General features: G+C 47.4%; 5 protein-coding genes across 5 annotated transcripts; 3 read left to right on the top strand and 2 right to left on the bottom strand.

The window, feature by feature from the left end:
- Positions 1–2,024: 2,024 nt before the first annotated feature.
- Positions 2,025–4,379, top strand: B0J16DRAFT_393191 (uncharacterized protein; the record flags this gene model as incomplete). The annotated part of the gene is made up of 8 exons (XM_046132046.1): positions 2,025–2,106; positions 2,210–2,593; positions 2,645–2,728; positions 2,825–3,129; positions 3,293–3,770; positions 3,815–3,872; positions 3,930–4,128; positions 4,260–4,379. 8 exons carry the CDS (start codon positions 2,025–2,027, stop codon positions 4,377–4,379), a joined length of 1,710 nt encoding a protein of 569 aa, XP_045990727.1.
- Positions 4,380–9,752: 5,373 nt separating this feature from the next.
- B0J16DRAFT_331572 (uncharacterized protein) lies at positions 9,753–10,243 on the top strand. The gene has a single exon (XM_046126604.1). It carries the CDS (start codon positions 9,762–9,764, stop codon positions 10,101–10,103), a length of 342 nt encoding a protein of 113 aa, XP_045990726.1. The 5' UTR covers positions 9,753–9,761; the 3' UTR covers positions 10,104–10,243.
- A 4,400-nt stretch (positions 10,244–14,643) lies between these two features.
- Positions 14,644–16,248, top strand: B0J16DRAFT_258423 (glycosyl hydrolase; the record flags this gene model as incomplete). Its single annotated transcript, XM_046123185.1, has 1 exon — positions 14,644–16,248. The coding sequence occupies one exon, from the start codon at positions 14,644–14,646 to the stop codon at positions 16,246–16,248; it is 1,605 nt and encodes a 534-aa protein (XP_045990725.1).
- Positions 16,249–16,572: 324 nt separating this feature from the next.
- On the bottom strand, positions 16,573–17,829 carry B0J16DRAFT_410487 (uncharacterized protein). The gene is made up of 3 exons (XM_046133152.1): positions 17,626–17,829; positions 17,274–17,563; positions 16,573–17,223 (listed from the first exon to the last, which is right to left on the bottom strand). The coding sequence occupies exons 1-3, from the start codon at positions 17,779–17,781 to the stop codon at positions 16,704–16,706; spliced, it is 966 nt and encodes a 321-aa protein (XP_045990724.1). The 5' UTR covers positions 17,782–17,829; the 3' UTR covers positions 16,573–16,703.
- Positions 17,830–18,456: 627 nt separating this feature from the next.
- Positions 18,457–20,673, bottom strand: B0J16DRAFT_281134 (glycosyl hydrolase). Its single transcript, XM_046123929.1, has one exon. It carries the CDS (start codon positions 20,571–20,573, stop codon positions 18,549–18,551), a length of 2,025 nt encoding a protein of 674 aa, XP_045990723.1. The 5' UTR covers positions 20,574–20,673; the 3' UTR covers positions 18,457–18,548.
- Positions 20,674–20,721: the final 48 nt, after the last annotated feature.

Here is a 20,721-nt window from a genome sequence, read left to right as displayed (position 1 = left end):
AAATACAGTACGTACGTACGTACGTGTACAAGCAATTGCATCGCTAATGCGAGCAAACGTAATGTAGGGATTAGAACGGGTTTACGGAAGATGCCGCGGAGATACTCCCAGTCGTTCGATGTAGATGGAGACATGGGATGTCAAAGAAATGACAAACCAACAAGTGGCGGCGGGCTTGAGAGATACAGAATACTACTTTCTTTTTCCTTCCCAAATTACGTGCCGCTAGGGCAGTGGCCCGGGGTGAAGTATCTAGCCTTATGGGAAGCTAAGTTTCTAGAGGCTGCTGACCAAGCTAATTCCCTGTGCAGGACCCATGTGATATATCAACATGTGGTAGGTGCTGGATACAGGTCACACATTATATCCTCCTTATTGTCAAAACCGAGGTCCGAGCTGAGAAACAAACCATGGTCGCGGGTGGAGAAGGCCATGCATGCAAATTAAACCATCACGTTCGCATATAACACGTCGCTTTTGGCAGTCACAGAGCTTGCTTTATCGCATAATTACTTGATTTCGCTAATTGACGATGGGACAAGGGAAGACATATGCTGCCCTTGCCCTTCGCAGCGGGCTTGGTTGCTTCCATCACTCAGCGTTTCAATGCAACATGTTGATTTTGGACTTGCAAAGGGCGGGCGTGTGCTGCATCTAGTCCTTTCAAAGCCCCGCACGGCCTCGCCATTCACTCTTTATGCATCACCCCGTCCCACATAAGTAATAAAACCAAACTACAACATTGGCCGGCCGGTTACCATTCGCAGCCACGAGTCGGGAAGTGAGAATCCTCAAACAGGACGAGGCTGCAGAATTCTGCGGATCTTTTCTCCACCAACGCATCTAGCCACATTGATAAGGCGGGGCCATCAGAACTTACCCTGTCAACGCTGCCCAAAGTAGCGGGACGCATAGTTGTGTTGGAACCGGGCTTAGTGGTGAAGACGTAATGCGTCCGTGCCCGAAGCCCCAACTGAAAAACTGAAACCGTTCCTTCTAGACACGGAGGAGATGAAATTGTTGGTCATGTGTAAGGATGGTTTCCCCACGCCGTTGGTATCGGAGGCAACTGGCTCCGGCATGGAAACCCATTTGTATGCGTACTTAGCAATGATCTGGGTGCAGCGGTGGTAAGGAGCGCCGCACTCCCATAGCCTAAACACTGAACTCCGGCAGGGTTAAGCTAGCGCAACAAACAAGGCCGTGTTCAAGAGCTTCCCAAGTCCTATTCGTTTCTGTTAAACGCCAGATACAGGATAAAAGTCTCTAGTGGGGTCCGAAAAGGAAGCCACTTCCACCCTTGATGTTTTGGGAATACTTCATCTCGGTTTTTTAATATGTAGACGTAAGGATGTGGCATTAATGCCTTCGATATTGTTTTGACGCTGTCAACCGTACCTATGTTCTACTGCCATTTATACACGGGCACCCTTATTTGTCTAGAACATTTTGGAACTCGTTAACATATATATCTATAAACAGACGCCGCGTTAAGTTATCAAGGAAGCCTTAACTATCAATCCTGACTATTTGCTGTTAGCATCATATCATTTTGTGCCATGGCTGGTCGAGGGCAGGCTGTTCACTTTAGATGTCAGTTCGAGCCTCTCCGTCACTTGAAATCGTACTAGCACGGGTAAGACAGTAGCTAGCGTTATGGTCCCGTCAAAGCGTCCGGGAAAGCCTGGGGCTGCTGCCGGCAAACGTACTAGTGCAGCCCAGACTACCGGGACTGGTGGATGATGAATGGAGGGATCGAGTCTCTGCCGGGCCAGCCCAACTATGAAAAACGACGGGATTAATGTCATCGAATGAGACATAATGCCCGGTCGTGGCGTTGCCACAACCGGGTATGACCAGGTAGCCGGGAACGCGGCGCATCCAAACCACTTTCAATATGGCTATTTGCCAACCCTATTAAGTATTAAGCAAACTATTAGCCCCTCCCTCGTTGCATTTCTCGTTGTCTTCTAGCCGTTCCATTATTGACCAAAACTAGCCAACACATGTTTGAAATATCTACGATGGAGTCCCTTTACCAGGTTTATCCTCTGCATACTGTCTACGAGCCCCCTTCGTTACCTGCATCTTCGCTAGGGCCCGATGGTAAGTTAATATACTGCACCTTATTGCTACTTCTCATGATTGCACCTATTGGTGGCAAATCTATTGCCCTTGCAGGAAGACTGGTTGACTTATTCAGATCAAGCATTCGAGGAATGCAGAGCTCCGCTTCAGGAATTGACTACTCGATATGCGAACCCAATCACCGTCTGTTCAGCCAAACGTGGACAGGCTAGTGATTGTCTGTATAACGAACGTGCAAAGAAGCCCAAGATCTCTCAAGTAAATCCTAAAGTAGACTCCATTAACTTAAGTTCTTCCTTATTGTTACCGAACCCTGGTATACAGATTAACACAGGTAATTCGGCTACTATATCAGAGGATCAGCTACATGCTGGCTTACAGGCAATGCTAGTACTCGAGCTAAAAGCATTAGAAGAGTCTGCGCTTGGCGCCTTTGAATACAGCGGCAACGTTGTCGTATTTGGAAAGAAATTATTCCCTGTACCGATGGGTAGCGAAATCAATAGTTTTCTCAAGTTCAAACGCGCTCACCCTAACTCAGGAGGAAAGGCTTAAGTCCTCACCTATCCTCAACGAGCCATGCCAGCCTATTGGAATACGGCAGTCCAAAGGCCATCAGATCGGATCTTGTTAGCCTTCTGTACGTCATACATTATTTATTGCACTCGAAGCGCTGGTTCTCAAGGTAGGCAACTAAGAATGTATTCTATACATCTAACGTTTTATTTTCCATTAGATTGGTTTGCTATCTGCACTGGCAAGAGTCTTATCCCTGAGACGAACCCATGGCTTGACTTTGTTATTTTCCAAAATAGTCTGGGAATTCAATGGGCTATCCTGTGTCTTGCTGCCATGCATCTTCATGACCATGTCTCCGACAAAAGAAATGAGGATCGAGTGATCCGCAACCACGGGTTCGGCTATCGAGCTATCCAATTACACAAGCGCGCTGTTGGCTATCTTCGCACCCTCCTTGACAACAAGCAAGACGGATCATCCCGCGAGATCATATCGTTGTTGATAGTCCTATCGACTATAGACGTAAGTGATGAAACATCCTCCAGTATAAACCATATAAACTAACGGATTAGGCTCTCCGGATCGAGCATCGAATGAAAGCTCCCTTTGAGCCCGCATGGTATCAGGGATTAAGACTGGCGGAGAAGCAACTTGATAAATGGGGCAAAAACCCTCGTTCTGGGAGGAAAAATGCTGGAATCAGAAAATTCCGAAGAGTCTGAAAGATACCTTGCCGATAGGCTTTGGAGAGTCCCAACCGACAAGGCAAAAGATTTCTCAACTCACGAGCCATCACGACACCTACCCGACAAACCCAATGGGAACCTCACCGACGGACCATCAGCACTCCCACCCGATAAGCCTTCATATGTCCCAGGCCGTCTTGGTCGCTCAAGGAATTATCCTTGCTCAGGTAATGTCGAAACTACCACAGCCAGAAAGGTTTGTTCCATTGGAGGAAAGTCGCCGATTTAGCTGGTTGCTACAGGCTTCATCTGAGGAGGTCTGGACGATCCATGGAGGATGTGGTGCTTCGCCAAAACTGCTGCATATCATGAGTCAGATTAATTACTGTGCGGCAAGGTTGCATCAGGATGGTAAGAGTATTGTGGTGCCCATAACAGCAAAGAAATTACTCCAACTCTTGTATGAGCTAAAATCGGGTCGGCCGAGCCTTTTATTGACCCCACTATGAAGATGATGGAAGGAACAGCTTATGCTTGGCTTCTCACCGCGATCATCTATCTTCAATGCCGGGTGCAGAGGTAGGGAAGATTGTGGATAAACCGTTCTTCCAGATAGTTATGCTAACCAGTTGGTAGGTACCCACCTAGTCACCCATATGTGGGAAGGCATTTAGAAGCCTTAGCCAAATGCATCCAAGCCGTCCCGACATCTGGCCCTTATTTCACTGCAAATGCCCCTATTCTGCCTGTATTCCTACTCGGTTTATTGTCTGCGAAGAACAAAGGAGTCGCGCAAGACTGGTTTGAGAGAGTGCTTCAAGTGCCGGTCAGAAGCGTAAGTCCTACTTTTTAGTACATCTCATAAGTTTCTTTTATATCCTGCGGTGAATTGTATTGAGAATTATTATTGACTTCCATTAGACTGTTCCTCCCATCTACGAAGCCTTGAAGCGAACCTGGGAATAGAAACAGATATGGCCGTCGGCCAAAAACCTACCTTATTTAATCCAAGAAAGAGAGCCTTGGTGGGAGAAGCTAGTTGATCGACTTCTTGTTGAGGCGGGAGGCATGCTATGCTTTATGTAACTCTGGCATCATTCTGTAATCTTCCTTTGATAGTATTCTCTAAGGTATCGCAATCGTTAAGATATATAGGAGTATCTTTACTTCTCTATTAGTACAAACAAACAAAGCGGCCAAGGGTAGCTTCGGTATCTCACAGCGCCAGGCTAGTGCCACCATTATATCAAGACGAGACACACCAGTGGAGGCGATAGTGTAGATAGTATCAGGGCGTTTTGTAATATCAATGGTTTGCATTGCCCTAAAAGAGAGAGGAAATCACAACTTAAAGTGGATCATCCGGTCATTATCTAAAGCAGGCTTCCCAGTACGAAGCCCACAAGCTATCTTAGGAAGACCCACAGGCGAGCAAAACTTCACAAATAACTAATCCAAAACAAAATGTGTTTGTCCATGGTGGATCCGAGTCGCTGGAAATGGAGTTCGAAAGAGGTGTGGTAATATTTCCGTGCCTAGTCTGATTTTGACTAGGGGTCATCGCTCGATATGCGCTACAACTAAGCTACCGATTTAGGCTGAGTGATCTGACTGGAAAAAGTAACCACTATATGGTTAGCTCGGAAAATGCCGTGAATCTTGGTAGTTCCTTTACTCAATAGAATGTACGTGGCTGAGAACAACCTGATTTGGGCCTGCGGCATTTAGGAGGTCATTGAGACACTGTTCGGCTGCCCGGTATATTCCCATGTGACATCTAGCGGGATCCTCCGCGGGATTGATCCAAAAAGGCCCGTGCCCTGCGTTAGATAGGGACCAATAGTGTTTCCAGCAAATAGAGACAACAAAATGAGTGGGCTCCGTCGGATATCAGCACCGTCTATCAATCCTTGTCTCAACGCGTACACGATGCATGCCGGGTTGTATAGAAATCGCCGGAGGTGAAACGACTTCCTCCGCGGAGCCAATAAATAAATAAAGAAAGATGCCTGGGGCAGGACAGAATAGTGACTGATCATTGTTCCTCGGGAATTGCTTTGGGATCCTTGGTAACCCTCCCACCTATCACTGGTGCATGTCGCCTGCCGAACGTCACTGGTAGAGTGGCTGCGGCTGAGATGGGAGAAGATAAGCATTATTGAAGTCTAGACAGTTAGGGCGTGTTGGTAAATAGGGCCATGACTCCTGCAAGTCCGCTAATGGCAAGCTATCCCACTGTTACCCGGACTTGAGGTCCGTGCATCCATCTCTGTTAGGCCGGCGGCTAATAGGCGGACGGGTACCCGTCCTTCTAAAATAGGACGGGTCCCGTCCCAATTGCCATATTCAGTCTAGCCCTCTCTGCTATCGGATTGCCTCCCACTGTGCAATTCCACTATCTTAAGTGGTTTTACTTAAAGTCCCATTAACCTGCTATATTTTTTTAAAGTAAGTTAATGTCTTTAATTTAAATAGCCTTAATGTATTTAAGTGATATATGCACTCTAAAGTCTACTAGAACTAGGGCTAAACTATAATATAACTTTCTTCCTGTTTAATGGCAGAATACAAGGCTTCTTGTTCATTAATATCCTGCTGTACCATCTCCTAAAGCTCGCCTATGCCTCTTCTGCTTGTAAACAGTTATCCGTTCTCGGTCTTCTCAGCTACTTGTGCTTTGATGCAATTAGTCTCTACTTTATCCCAGTCTAAGTAAGCTATTATCTCTTCTTTAGTCTACTCTCTTAGACCTGTCAAGGTTTTACAGTACCTCCCTATCTGCTTATAATTAAGGTACCTACTGTAGCTTGCTTTTAGGTATCCTAAAGGCAAGCCCATTGCTTTTTAATACTGGCGATTACTAAGCCAGGTTCCCGGGGGTTAAGCCTTATACCAGTCCTCTCTTAACTTAACGTATTTCTAGTGAATGGCTTATAGATCGTTATACCTTAGATGTGTAGTTAGGTCTAAAGCTAGGTCTCCTAAGGTTAACTGTAAAGACACTGGCGGTATATACATAGATAGTGCAGGTAATAGATGTTAAGGTTCTGAAGTCGTTATATGTTAGTCTACCTGCTCTATTTTAATGGTTAACTGGCATGGCAGATCTTAATAAGTTAATTTAGGCTCAAACTTGAAATTTTCTAAAGTCGTGATTGGTTGCTACTGTATTTCGTTGAGCGTTTCTATTGCTGGTAGCCTTAGCTCTTCTGGGACTGCAAAGGGTATCCATTGAAATTCTTCCGAATATATCTGCAGCTAGTCTAAAGATATAACTGGAAATGCTCTTAGTTCTAAGTATTGTAGTGGATACTCCTTAGAGTTCCTTACGTAACCTAGTATATAACATTTGCTGCACAAAGGAGGGTTTCGTATCGGCCTCGCGTTTTCGATGACTTCGAAGCCACTAAGTTCTCTTCTTACACTAGATAACGGCAAAGATGAACTTGCAGCCACTGGATCGACTCGCTGGCAGGGTTCTAAGAGGGGTTGCCGATTATCTTTCCAAGTCAAGTGCCAGTGCGGATGGAAATCTTCGAGTTGTAGTGCCTAGTCTTGAACTAATAAACCCTTCAGCTTGTAAGCGCAGGGTAGCCCTTGTGATCGTAAGAAAGAACCAGTACAGGCTGGCAGGGGAGCAGAGTCTTCATGCAATAAAAACTTTCGTTGCTGCTTAACTTTTCGCAAGGCTTCATAAGACACCCAACCACGTACTGCACCATAGAGGGTACTGGAGAGTTCAATAGGGGTCCTGATCTTCTGCTTGGCTTGGTTTGACTTCAACTCCGCCAGTTGATTCAGTAGTGCATGCTTGATCGATTGCCAAGCTTCGAACAAGTCTAATGTAGATACTTTGAGGTGGCTCTTAAGCAGCCAGTGTATACCTTTAACCCTTGAAGTAACGACGTTGTTAAAGTGGGGGTGTTAATTGACCTACGCCTTTACTAGCTTCTCTTTGTATTGGTTAAGCCAGTTTATCTTAATATATCTAACTTCTTCGATATAATCCGGGAGATATTTCTTCTTAAACTCGGACATACGTTTATAGAAAGTTTGTTCATTCGGTAACATGATGATTGAATGCTAATGGCTGTAAAACTTATTCCAAGCCTCTATGCCCGGGTTATCCCCTTAAGTCTGGCGCGTAAATCTCGGCTGATAGTAGCGGAGAACTGCCTTGTTAGTATGCCAGAGATATAATAGCGGCCTTGACGATGGGAAGCAAGTATTAACAGTATTCATACATGCTAGGCAATGATCAGTCAAGATGACGGAGGGATGCCTAATCCTGTGGTTTTTGCATAACGATTGGAATCGATCTAACGCCTAAAAATAGTCTTCTTTACATTCCCTACTCAGGAAAGCGAATGCGATACAGAACGAACATTGATAAGAGTTAACACCGATCAAGTCCAAAAGTGGCATGCTGTATTTGTTGGTTTTATATGTATAGTCTAAGATTAAGACATCTAGATATGCCTGTAGGTATGCCACTAACTTGGGATGCGCAAATAGAACAGCTTTAACTTGACCGTCTGGACCGGTTTGAAATTGACTCTAAAATCCTTCTCTAAACAGCTGATCAGCAAGTGCGTTAATGCTGCTTTGTCCTTAATATACTTCTCGTCTAGCATCTGCAATACAATTGTAGATGTCCTGTTGTGTTGCTATCGTGTTGGTGTTCTGCCGCATGTACGTTCTAATTTCTTTAGGGGCTATCCTAGCTTTAGCAAGGCCAGTTAGTTAAGACAGGTGCTCCTTAGACAGTGTTCAAAGTACCGGGTAGGCAGTGGTGTCTTGGCTTAGTTCATGGTTATGTAGTGAGAATCGGCTGTCAGAACGGTGCCGCAGAGTCTAGGTACTTCTATTATTATTTTCCTTCGCCAGTACAGAGAACTTGCAGCCTATTGTTTAAGTTGTTGTCTTACGTTGGCGTTCTCTGGGAACAATTGGATGGTTACAGCGACGATTACACATGTACGTGATCGTCCTCCTGCCGGTTTTCTCCTTGGTTGACCTTCCAGTTATAAACGCATAGCCCCTGGTCGCTGCCCAGGCGTTAATTGCCTTGAATAGCGCCCCCCGTGACTCATACTCGCCTTCAGGAGGGAGACAGTCACCAGGAAACGGTGTCGGACTTTGAGATTAGTTGACGTTCATAGCGAAACAGTCGTCGTAAGCCCGTAGTCTCGACACGATTAGCAGCGAGTGCAGTAGAACGCGACATTCGAGATGGCGCGAGAGGGAGACCGATAGCGGAGTGAGCTATACCAGATATGGTAATTGGGACGGGACCCGTCCCATTTTAGAAGGACGGGTACCCGTCCGCCTATTAGCCGCCTACCAAAATCTGAACGGTGCACGGAGCAGGACAAATGATATTGTTTAACGTTGTGGGCCCTATGAGGCGTATCCTCCTGGGCGGAATAAATTCATTCATTCATTCATTCAAATGATAGTGGGTGTTAATACCAGTGGTAATTGGTACAGTAGGGAAGTTAATTGTAAAAACAAGAAGACCCAAAAGGTACTTCCAAGCGGAATACGCCTTTCCCAGCTCAGATATGTTGTCGATAGGCTTCCCAGCCGCAGGCAACTTTAAATGGCGTCTTACGCTCGGGTGACGATTCAAGCTACTGCTTCATTGTAACTTTTGACAGTTCCTTGTTTTTAGATTTCAGTTGCCAGCCATTCTTTGGTTTTGCCTTTCAGTTGTCACCTGATTCTTGATTCTGGCCATAACTTTATTTTAAATCACCAATCGACACTACTACTCATCATGGGTGTTGTACTACGATATACTGAGCCAAGCCACTACCTCGCTTACGTAAAATATGTTTCGTTTCGGTCTCCTGTCACACTAACGAATAACTGTAGGTGAGCGGTGTGATGTCGCACTAGGTTTGTCTTGTGTGTATGACTCAGCAGCATCCAAGCTTCGCATGTGAAAGCCTGGCATATCGTATTAGAATTTTCTCAAATGATAATGAAACTACAGTTAAATGAAATTTTACACTTATGATGTAGTACCTATGTGATATCATCCTCATGGCTTTCAGCCTTCAGTCAACAAACCTGCAATATGAGGTGAAGATGACAGTAGCCTGATCAACTGACTGACTGACTGAAATCAGCTTATCTTTATCAAGCACAATCACAAATATTTGATAAAATAGCTGAATAGCGATGATATAAAATCCCGATCTTGTTCTCAGACATATGTAAAATAGAAATTAAGCACCTTTCCTACAAACCATCCGTGTGTGCAGCATATTACTCCTCGATAATAGCCCAACCCTAAGTGATTCCTAACTTAACCATCAAGATATTCTGTGACACTAATAATCAGCCACAGCCATACCTGCACTCTGCTATTAGAAGGATTCAGTGATGGCAGCTGCACGAGCTTTAGTAGCGTCTGGAAACGTTACTGGTATTGATCACGAGACATTCGGCCCGAATGAAAGAATGCAAGCGCCAATCTTCGGCAGAGTTATCTTGACGCAGCAGGATGTTCCCGAGAACTTTATAACCCTAAAAAAGGGTTGGGGCGGTGAATGCCGGGTCGAGATCACATTGACCGCCAGGCTTCTAGCACAACAGCGCGTTCTTGTTACCGTAAACGGAAAGCTCTTCGAGGGCACTGATGAATCAACTGGAGACTTGGAAGACGAGCAGAATGCCTCGGCGGTCGTGCCAAGGGGGGGTATTCCTGTCCCATTCTCCATGTCGTTGTACAGTTCAGGTGTTGGAGGGGGCGACTCCGCAACAGTCTCTCTATCCTTTACGAACACGGTTGTGGAAGACTAAAGCCCTGTAACTTAGTCATGCGCTTGGGATACCGATCTCTTGGTGGATGGATTTACGACCCTAATTTCCTGAATGTGTCTCTCCCTCGGCACTGGTTTTCCCAGGGGTTTTCCCAATGCCATCACGCAAATGCGGAGGGGTGTAGTAAAGTCCCGCTATTAAGAAAACTTGAAAATGCAAATAACGTACATGATAAGCGAGTGTGACAGACAAGCGAGTGTGACAAAAATCCCAACTTTCTAAATTGAAATCGCAATAGAAACATCACAAAACATCTAATCCCTCAAAATCAATTGCTATCCTCTTCTCTAGAGGCCTCAATACCTTCCTGACAGGTCCTTGCGTTATGCCCAATCTTCCCGCATATTCCGCAGCCCCTTTCCCTCGGTCGTGCTGACCCTACTGTACCAATTACCACGTTTTGTGGCCCGTGCACCTCTCTTTTCGCAATCTCTGGTCTTGGGTTGGAATACAAGAATACTTGCCCCTAATTACTTTACTAATTACTAGGATAGAAATAAGAAAGCCAAGTTCCAGCTCTCATGTAAGTCACGGAGCATTCCAGGTTTTTCACTTTGCGGCTGAAAAGCGGGCACTACTAAAAACTCTTGAGCAAGCCTCTCGTAATGTGACTTGAAAGCGGGTACAAATAATTCCAAACAGAAAGCCAATTTTCCAGCTACGGAGCTATCGAGGTGTCTCACATGCCTGAATGTAACCGACGAAAAACGAGGGGTGGTCGTTGAGGGATACTAACTGATAGTCATACCAAAGAGAAGCAGAAAACAAAGCAAGAAAGAGAAGAAAAAAAAGATTTTAGAGTAACACGACTTTTGCCTCTACCCCGAAAAATCATACCGTACGGAAATGCAGACATCAATGATGACGAATTGGTCCGCTTGGTCAGCAGCGAGCTCAATGGCCAGCAGGTAATGTTACCTTGCATATGCCCAGCGCTCCATTTTACTGATTGAAATTCCCTCTTCAGGCAAAGAATATAGTTGCCACTGCTAGCACTTTCGCGATTCAGGAGACGAGCAATGTACGTTTCCTACACTTGAAAAATGCTGTGACCGCGAGTGAGAAGTTTATCCAGGAGTTTCTATGGGGAAGATCCCAGAGATAGCCTTTTCGCTTTGGCCGTCGCTTCTCTCGACTATATGTGCTCCTACGTTGGGACTAACCAATAGAAGGATGAGGTCCTCATTAGTTATTCATCACAGCAGATACCTAGGACGCACAGAGCTTGAGCTGCTGCGCTGCACCATGGTCCAGCGCGTGCGTACTGCGGTCGGAGTCATGCCTGGAACTTGCCGAAGATCCAGTCCTAAGACTTGCCCTCCTTCTTGTACGCTAGCAAGGGCTGCTCGTCAACGGCATCGCATGGGGTGTTCATCCTCGTACTTGAACGCTTCTGCTCATCTTCACTAGAATAACCGTGATCATCAGCGATTGTAGTACCATACAGAGTTTCATTTTAGAAGAAATGCATAATCGATACTCAAACCTTTCTAACAATATCAAGAATCCGACCACTATCAATGCCCCACATAAATGTCTTGCTTCCCTCACATTATTCCACGATGAATTGGCGAAGCCGGCTTGACCATTCAAGAGCCAACACTTTCCACATTAGTATCAACAGCAAGAGTATTCTTCAAGCCTAATCCATTTTGGGAGGCCAACGCCGTGGGCATAACACCGTCACACCTGTTTGACAACTAATGGACTTTCATTGCTCTGATCGATCAAATAAGACGGTTGATCAGGAAGCCAGTGTGCGGTTTGCTACTGGAAGGATACAGGCGATCTCCTAGCACAAGAATCAATGAGTTCATAAGAGCACGAAATCCAACTCCCATTTCTTGAAGCATCTTTTAAAGCTTCGAATGCGATTTCGAGGGCCCGGGCCTGAAGGAAGCTTTGAATGGTTATTTCTAGCCAGGACCGGTATATTTTGAGAGTCGGAGTGATAGGATTGAGTTGTGCACATAAGCGCCTTGATTTCTTAATATTTCGTATTTCAATGTTTATATGCTCTTTGTTAATTAATGGAAATATGGACAAGGGTACTTCCGCATCTTCGGACGGTAGTAATAGCGCATGTAGCGGTTACTCGAACGGCCTCTATATCTATTGACTGGTGCTTACACTTTTATAGTTTAGGCCATAGACTTTGCACTTTCAGTTATCGCTCAGTCGCATTAGCTACGCGAATTCATTTGCTTGATACAACTTTGTTTGTTTGTTTGTTTGTTGATTTCCGTCATGCGGCCTAACACCGCCAACCTCCTGATGGAGTAAGATGACGTATTGGGCTAGTAGCTAAATAGCTAATATTACATTATACTATAGGGTAGGTCAGACCTACCCCTACTATCCAATAATTCTTCAGCCAAATTGGCGTTCTCTATTTTTCAGGCTCTTATTCCGTCAGCGGATCCGAGCAGGCTGTAAGGCCAGGTTATCAAGGCACTATAGTAGGCCGAAGAAGGTCGTGTTAGAAGCTAGCTAGCCACTGTAGCTAGCTTCCTAAGACCCGGGCCCGTTGAGCCGGGCTTGTGATAGAAGAAGAAGGCCGCCTTGACAGGCGGTACGAAGAGAAGGAGGCCGAGAGAGGAGGCTGCTGGAGAAGGCCGCCGAAGGAGCCTGCCTCAGTCGCAGCTATAGGTGGCGGTTATAGCAGTCCGTTCGGTAGGTCGTTCAGTCGGTCGGGCAGCTGCTGTTGCAAGCTGCAAGAAGGGATCGAGGCTGCAGAAGCTACAGAGATCAGGTCGGCAGGCGGCTGCTGTTGCAGGCTGCAAGAAGGGGTCGTCGGGCAAGAGGCCCGTTGAGAAGTCGGGCAGCTGCTATTGCAAGCTGCGAGAGGAAGTCGTCAGGCGAGGAAAAACAGGCCCTTTTGGCAGGGTAAGGAAGGTCAACTCTCAAAATCCCCTCCTCACTGTGGTTGTTAGGGTCATGTTTATCCTAGCTGCCAATTTGTATGCAGACCTTAACAGTGGGCTAACAGCCCGTGCCAAGGAAAAATTTTCAAGGGGAGAGTTGCTTGATACAACTGTTGTTGTCGTACATTCGAGCGACCTACCCTAGAGCGCTGAGAACTGGCGCCCGGCAAGTGCACGGGCCAGTTTTGTTGTATCCTGTCTTGTTACCCACCATGTGACTGCCCACAGTAGAATATTCAACGGGGTCTAACAGACATCGTCGTCAGATTGTTGTGAGAATGGCGGAGATAGAGTATATACTATAAAGAGATAATAAATATGTGAGTTTCAGTAGACGATGATAATGAATGTTTTTATTCTTTTAGGTCTGGAGTAGTCAACTTGAACTCGACAAGGGTCAACCGACGGAAACGCGTCGCGTTTCGTGTTTTAGGTTTTCTAATTTCAGTAGTCCGGTGCAAGAAACGCAGTGCGTTTCCGCCAGGGAAAATGTGGGTCAAACGCTCTAGACGATGATTGGTCAAAAACAGGAAACGCAGTGCGTTTCTAACAATAATGCTTGAGTAGGGTCAAAATCCATATATCATTCGATGGCTGGCGCTCTAGGAACCGGCATGCCCACTACGGGATAGTATGTAGCACCGCCAAAGCTGAGGGTTTCGCACTCAGGGGATAACATTGCAGCGCAGATCCAAGAGATACTGCAGTGTTATGAGACTCTTGATAAAGGGGGTATATGACACTGGACAACGCTGGCAATATGGATACTGTAACGGAGGAGATTGTAAGGGCGCTGGGCGTCGATCCGAAGCAACGGAGGGTACGATGCTTGGCTTTGTCTTTAAAAGAGGGTATTCTGGTGGTGATGCATGCCAATTCAAGACAAAGTGGGGCGTTTAGGCAGCTGTCCGGAAAATTTAATTTGCCCTTGTTCCAGGTTATCGCTGATCACTCAAAGAGTGGGCCTCATTTTCAGTCAGATCCATGATTAAATGCAACCCCCGTGCTGATGACGAAGTTTACGGCAGTCTATGTGTGTCTCGAGATGGGTTACATTTAAGAAACACCACAGTGGTCGGGCGAGTTTTGCGGAGAATGTGGGGGAGGCTCTGGTGACCACATTTTACATAGTACTTACTTCAACTCATTGGTTCAGTCAGTAACCGCTTTCCGGTCGCTCAAGAGCAACTAAATGAGGTATTTATGCGAAGTTACCTAAGATCCCCTCTTCCCATGCTAGTCAGCCTATTTGGCTAAGTTAGTGTGTTTAGTGATTGCGGGGTGTATAACGCATATCGCCCCTAGACATTGGCGTGTATCAGACATACGATCATGCAGTGTTTCTGTCGGGGAGTGAGGAAGGAGAATTAATGGGCTTTCGGAGATTAAGGAATATCGTTCTTTTAGTCTAGTCATATGATTGCCACTCATTGGTGTTAGGCCGTACTCGTTATGTGCCAGGCCCAATCTGATTTGGCGGGTATATATACTGTGTTGGTTCATGGGGACTGGAGGCATGGACAAAGGGAAGACATTTACCCTGTTTTCTCTGCGAGGTAGCAAGACAATCTGAAAGCACATCCATCACCGTTACCATGATGATATTCCTCAAACTCTTCCCAAAGATGCTGGCGCTCCGCTTCTTTTCATTGCTGTCGTTCGTCTTGTACGCCAGTACAATCCCACTTGCTGCCAGCCAAACTCGACCCAGCTATCACATCACCCCCGAGAAGAAATGGATGAATGACCCTCAACGTCCGTTCTTCCTCGGGGATGAATGGCATCTCTACTACTTATACAACTCCAACTGGGACACCTCAAACCCCGGTGCAGGGGGGACGGAATGGTACCACATCACGAGTACCGACATGGTATCCTGGACTCGCCGGGGCGTAGCTATCGAGAAATACAAACCGAATCCTCCCAGCGGCAAAATCCTCGGAGATATTGAAACCGGCAGCGCCGTGATCGACACGGAGAACACGGCTAGCTTTGGCAAGAATACCGTCGTGGCCATCCTCACACAGATGGCAAATGGGGTGCAACAGCAGTCTCTTTTCTATTCCACCGACAATGGGTATAGCTTTACCCCTTATGAGGGCAATCCTGTAATGCCAAACCCGAGCCCGAGTACCAAGCCCGCGTTTCGAGATCCCAAGATCTTCTGGGATGACGAAGCGGGGCATTGGGCTATGTCACTCGCCGAGGGTAACAAGATTGGTTTCTACACCTCCAAAGATCTTAAGACCTGGGCGCATACGTCTGACTTCGTACCTGGGGACGCCAATGTAGACCTGGGAACCCTCGAGTGCCCAGATTTATATCAGATCGACCTAGACGGAGACACCACAAAGCGCACCTGGGTTCTTGCCATGGGCGCGAACGGCTACCGCTACGGTAGGACGACAGGAACCGCATATTGGACCGGAAAATGGGACGGCAAAGGCTTCGCCGCCACGAACAGCTTCCCGCAATGGATGGATGACGGGCCTGACTTCTACGCCACGGTCAGCTGGGAGGATCCGAAAGACAGATACGGCAGTCGCTACGCCATTGCTTGGATGAATAACTGGGACTACGCAGCGACGCTGCCTTATTACGGAGACTTCGCTGGCCAGACTAGTCTGGTTCGGGAGATCAAGCTCAAGACTGTCAATGGTTCTTCCACCTTGGTCAGCAGCCCAATAGGAGGGTGTGAAACCGTCGAATCTCCCAGCTCCGTGAGCGGGAAGACCATCACAACGGATCCCGCGACTGCATCTCTCCCAAGCAACCTTGCGGAAGGTGCGTACGTCATCCGCGCCACGATCTCCAAGAATGACGGCGACAGCGGCAACGAAGTCCGCTTTCGCATCAAATCCGACGGGTCTTTTAGCACGACCGTCGGTTACAACTTCGTGAATTCCGAAGGGTTTCTGGTCAGAGACTCGGACGGTTCTGCGACGGACTCCCTTGCGGAGGGCCCGAAGAAGGCGTACGACGCTTTTCGGACGGCACCGAATCCTTCAGGAACGAATACGGTCGAGCTGGTGATATATGTGGATTGGAATTCAGTGGAGGTATTCGTGAATGGCGGTGTGGCCGTGCTATCGGGGCTAATTTATCCCAATAAAGCGGCGCGTGGCATTCAACTTGTGTCGGATAAGGGAAGTTTGACATTGGCGTCGTTTAGTCACGCTGGTTGTAAGAATAATTTCTAGGTATTTGTACAACACAGATTCCGAATCCCGCCATGAAATGAAATTATCTCAACGGAAATCACTAGCCATATGCTACCACTTAACGCTCCTCCATGTTATTTAAAAATCTTCTAAGATTGTGTAGAGTCTTTAAAATTATATAAAGACTACCAAATTTATGTGAAGACTCTGAAAAGTATGAGAAGGCTTTACCCAAGCGGAAGCCAGGATACGGTAGGCTCTGTTTGAAAATCGCTGCTGACTTCTAATACGTCCAATTAGGCCCATGGAGATAGACCTCGCAGTTTTTTGGCCGCCTCTACGGGAGAACATAAGTAGCGGCTGGTACAATCAGCAAAGACCATCATGTGAAACGGATTAGCACATAAGACCCCTCGTATATTAACAACTTTATAGATATCAATTCATACTCGTTATTGTTGCCCAGACATAGGGAACAGAACCGTACTAGCTCTTCAGTACGTTCTCTCTACAATCCCAGTGTTGGAGGTCCTTACTGCCCGTGCTGGAGCACGAATCACAGGATCGTCCGCCCTTTCCAAATGCTCAACTGTCACGTGTACGCTTTCAAGCCGGCAGATTTCATCGAAATCTCCCATGCTTCGCCTTGGCATCTGGGTCTGCATCTGATTCTGCATATGACTGCTGCTAGGTCTACTAAAAGGAAGCGGATAATTCTGATCCATCTTGTGTCGACTCAGCTTATCTAGTGCGGTTTTGAAGTCGTCCAGGACGATAGTATCGGTAAAGCATTTAAAGATAAATGCAAACTTCCAGAAGGGATTGATAACGCCGATCGGGATAACGGGAGTAACGGAGAGAAGATCAACAGTGATAAAGATAATACTGAGAGACATGCTTAAGAGCAAAAGACCGAAACGGGGGGATATGCGGATAATTTCTAGAGGCTTAAACTCATAACGGTATTTAATATTCCAGAAAAGGTTAATGGCTGTAAAAATCCACCAAGGATCACTAACTTTCATCAGTTGAATTGCCGAGTGTCTCTGGGTAGTGATGCTTACCGGCAGACAGCCTCAAGAGGTCGGATTGAGCGGAAAAGGTGTTTATCGGGAGTATTAAAGTAGATAAAGTTGGCATAGATCTCGAGGACCCAGTAGGGCTGAACTAGTATAATAGTGCCGATATATATGGCGTTATTTTGCTTAGAGAGGAAGGGCTTATTCTTTATCCAGGCGATGACGTTGTGAAGATTCCACGAGATGATGAGGAAAATGGCAGTCGAGGAAAGATACCATCCCCAGGTCGGAGGGTCAAAAAAGGTAAAGAAGCCGTTTGGCGTGGCCAGAAGGAGCTTACAAAATGTGTGAGATGGTTATGCTTATGTATTAACGCGGTAGCGACAGAAATGCTCACCTCGATCAAGATAAGCTTATGCAGCAACACGCCGCGCCGCATATTAGCTAAGGTGATACCAATCATAATGATCAAAGCCCCAATCATACAGCCCTGCGACCAAGCCTCCAGGGTGAGTTTCGCTGGGCTCGAGGGCCATGCCCCAAGGACTGACATGGTGACACAGCAGGCTAAGGCATGGATGAACAAGACAGTGGTTCTGTGGGTAACGGAACGATAAGAAATGAGAGAATGGCTCAGGGTGGAGATGAGACAGTATTAATAGAGATCAACAGGGAGCAAAACATTGCTTTACCCCGCCTTTGTTGAACCACTAGTCTCCAGTGGGTTCGTCGACGTGCAGGTCCAAGCAGGTCTAAGCAGGCCACTAATCTGCTCATCCCCACGGGGCTAGCCTGAGCTGGGCCTCAGGGGTGCATGGTGCATGCAGCTTGTCCATTGTCGCGGGGACACCCAATGCAACACTACGACGGAGTACTGTAATGGTTGCACAAGCCGTTAAGCCACAGGGCAAAAGATTGGGCTATAATCACTATGTGAGCAATTACAGTGGTGCTTACAGCTGCTTATAGAAGCCTTATAGCGCTGTTACGGTAACCAATCGCAACAAGTACGGAGTAGGGGGGTACGTACCATTTGTTTGTTCTTTGTAGTTTCCGGGTGACAGGTCCACGGGTCAACGGCCAACCTGGGAAGACTAAACCAGCCGAGGAGAACAGTAAGCATTCGTCACGCCTCATCACATCGCACAAGACGAATCAAATCAAATCGAGTAGCGCCACTCCACTCGTTGCACATGTTCCGCGAGATTACTTGTAGGAGAGAGAGCCCATTCAAAGCGGCATTGTTTCTACTTATGGTACCATGTACAAGGGTCAGACGAAACCACGCCACCCTTTCCCAACAGCCCAGAACTGGGTCAATCAGCACCAGCTGGAGCCGAGTGGCGTAAGCGCAATTGACTTCACTGCCAAAGCACCACCACTGGCGACTAAGCTAATGTCCTGCGATTCTTGATACCTTGGAAAGACAGTAGCCGAAAACACCGTCCCATCGCTGGCGAAAATCTCAAGCACAGACTTATCAAGAAAGATGTCCAGAGTGAACTTTTTGCCATCAGCAATATCAACCAACGCCTTCCACTTGCCCGCCTGCCCATAACCAGCATTGGTAGTGTCAAGGGTGAGACTTCCAGCCTTCTTGTCGAATGTCAGCACGACAGATTCACCAGCCGACTTGAAGAGCGAGAGGGCGAAGAACGTGGCATCTGAAGAAGCGAGATCGAAGTCAAGGGTGAGCCTAGCGCTGTTGGAGCTACCAACATGGAGACCCTTCCGAGTAACCTTTGTCGCTCCTATCCTCTTAGTCCGGCCAGATGCAAGGGTCTTCAGCTCTGGAATCGGACGTTGACCCAAACCACCATCCTTGCGGATGAACATCTCGCGGGTGATTGACTGCTGCCCAGCCCATCCGTTCACGCGGCTTGGCCACTTGGGACTAGGCCAGTTCGCCATCCAGGTAATGGCTAAATCACGACCTGCTTCGTCCTGGTACCACTGCATAGCATAGCTAGAAGGGCCCGCATCAACAAGGCCGCGCTTCTCGCTCTTGAAAGTTTTTCCGTTATACGTGCCAGTCTCGTAGTAGCCAAGTCCATTGCCGCCATAAAAGAGAACCCATTTGTCTCCCAGCGGGAAGAAGTTGGGGCACTCCCATAGCTTTCCAGTGCTGCCATCGCCGGTATACAGAACGCCGACGTGAGACCACGAATCGAGGTCGTGGGATTCGTACAGCTGGACTTGGCCACTTTCGCCGTTTGTGGCGCCAACAGCCATCTTCCACTTGTTGTCTGTGGGATCGTGGAAGACCTTGGGGTCTCGGAAAAATGGATCTTCTCCTTTGGGAGGGCCCGAGACAATGGGTTCCTTGGCAAGGTCAAACTTCTTTCCATCTTTGCTTGTTGCCATAATAACACTCTCCTGGACTGCACCAGGATGATAAGCGAGGTTGATATAATCAGTCAAGATAAGCCGCAGCTCGTTCTTCTTCTTGTCGACAACTCCGCTCCCAGTAAAGCGACCAGAGTCATCACTCGAATTGCTCACTTTAGCAGGATACAAAGCAACCGGTTGTTCGCGCCAGTGAACCGCATCAGTGCTCTTGGCGTGTGCCCAATGCATCGGACCCCATAGCGGAGCCCCTGGGTTATATTGACTGAAGAGGTGATGAGCCCCATGGAACTCAGCCAGACCTGCGGGGTCGTTGATCCACCCCTGGTAAGGCGTGTAGTGGTATTGGGGTCTGATGGGGTCGGCAGCGTAGGAGGAGCAAGCGGAGTAGCTCTGAGGGACTTGGTTTGCCTGACCGAGGATGTTAAACGAGAGGCCTTTGCCGTCTCCAAGAGCATGGCAGCCAACGCGGATATCATCGATGTTGATGTGGCCCCAGGACTTTGCCGTGCTGCTGTCGTGCACGAGGATGTGTACCTTCTGACCCTGCCACTTGCTTGTGTCCCAGGTGACACGAATGAGAGCCTCATCGTTGATGGCTGTCTGCTTCAGAAGGGGCTTTCCGTCTGAGTCGCGCACAAGAGCAACGTAGAGGTGATCAGGGTCGTAGCCTCCTCCAATCAGAAAACTCAGGGCAGAGCTGGCCCTAAAGGTGCTTGACTTGAGTTCGCCAACGGCTTCCTCACCAGCCTGCTTGGTGCCGAGAAGAAATCTTTTGCCATCTTGGTGAAAGGGACCATCCCAGTAGGATACATCACTGGAGATGGAGTCCTTGCCGAACGCAGTGCCACTGATAACCTTCCAGCCTCTGGGATCGCCAGTCTCGAAACCCGGGTTTTCAGGGCCTGGATAACTCTTGGCATGACAATTCTTGAATTGAGGGAGCGAAGCTCCAGCGACCAATGTGGCGGCTAGTGGGAGAAGAGCTGAATAGATCATAATGACTTGAGGGGGAAGTAGAGGGGAGGGATAGAGACAATCAGATCTGGGCAACTGCTGGACTTGTCCTGATCATTCCTTCATTAAGTGCGGTTCTACGAAAGCCTTTATATCTCAAGTGCAAAGCTCACAAGTCGCAATCTCGGAG

This window comes from Fusarium flagelliforme (assembly GCF_020744385.1).
Source record: "Fusarium flagelliforme strain FIESC 12 MPI-CAGE-AA-0113 chromosome Unknown B0J16scaffold_1, whole genome shotgun sequence".
In the NCBI taxonomy this organism is placed as follows: Eukaryota; Fungi; Ascomycota; class Sordariomycetes; order Hypocreales; family Nectriaceae; genus Fusarium; species Fusarium flagelliforme.
The sequence above is the reverse complement of the archived record's forward strand: the minus strand, read 5'-3'. Positions and strand labels throughout refer to the sequence as shown.

Bases quoted from the DNA above. Each gene is read 5' to 3' on its own strand.
- B0J16DRAFT_331572 (XM_046126604.1), top strand. From the start codon at position 9,762: ATGCAAGCGCCAATCTTCGGCAGAGTTATCTTGACGCAGCAGGATGTT.
- B0J16DRAFT_281134 (XM_046123929.1), bottom strand. From the start codon at position 20,573: ATGATCTATTCAGCTCTTCTCCCACTAGCCGCCACATTGGTCGCTGGA.
- B0J16DRAFT_410487 (XM_046133152.1), bottom strand. From the start codon at position 17,781: ATGTCAGTCCTTGGGGCATGGCCCTCGAGCCCAGCGAAACTCACCCTG. The intron at 17,564-17,625 runs GTGAGCATTTCT...ACATTTTGTAAG, and splicing joins ATAAGCTTATCTTGATCGAG to CTCCTTCTGGCCACGCCAAA. The intron at 17,224-17,273 runs GTAAGCATCACT...GATGAAAGTTAG, and splicing joins CCTCTTGAGGCTGTCTGCCG to TGATCCTTGGTGGATTTTTA.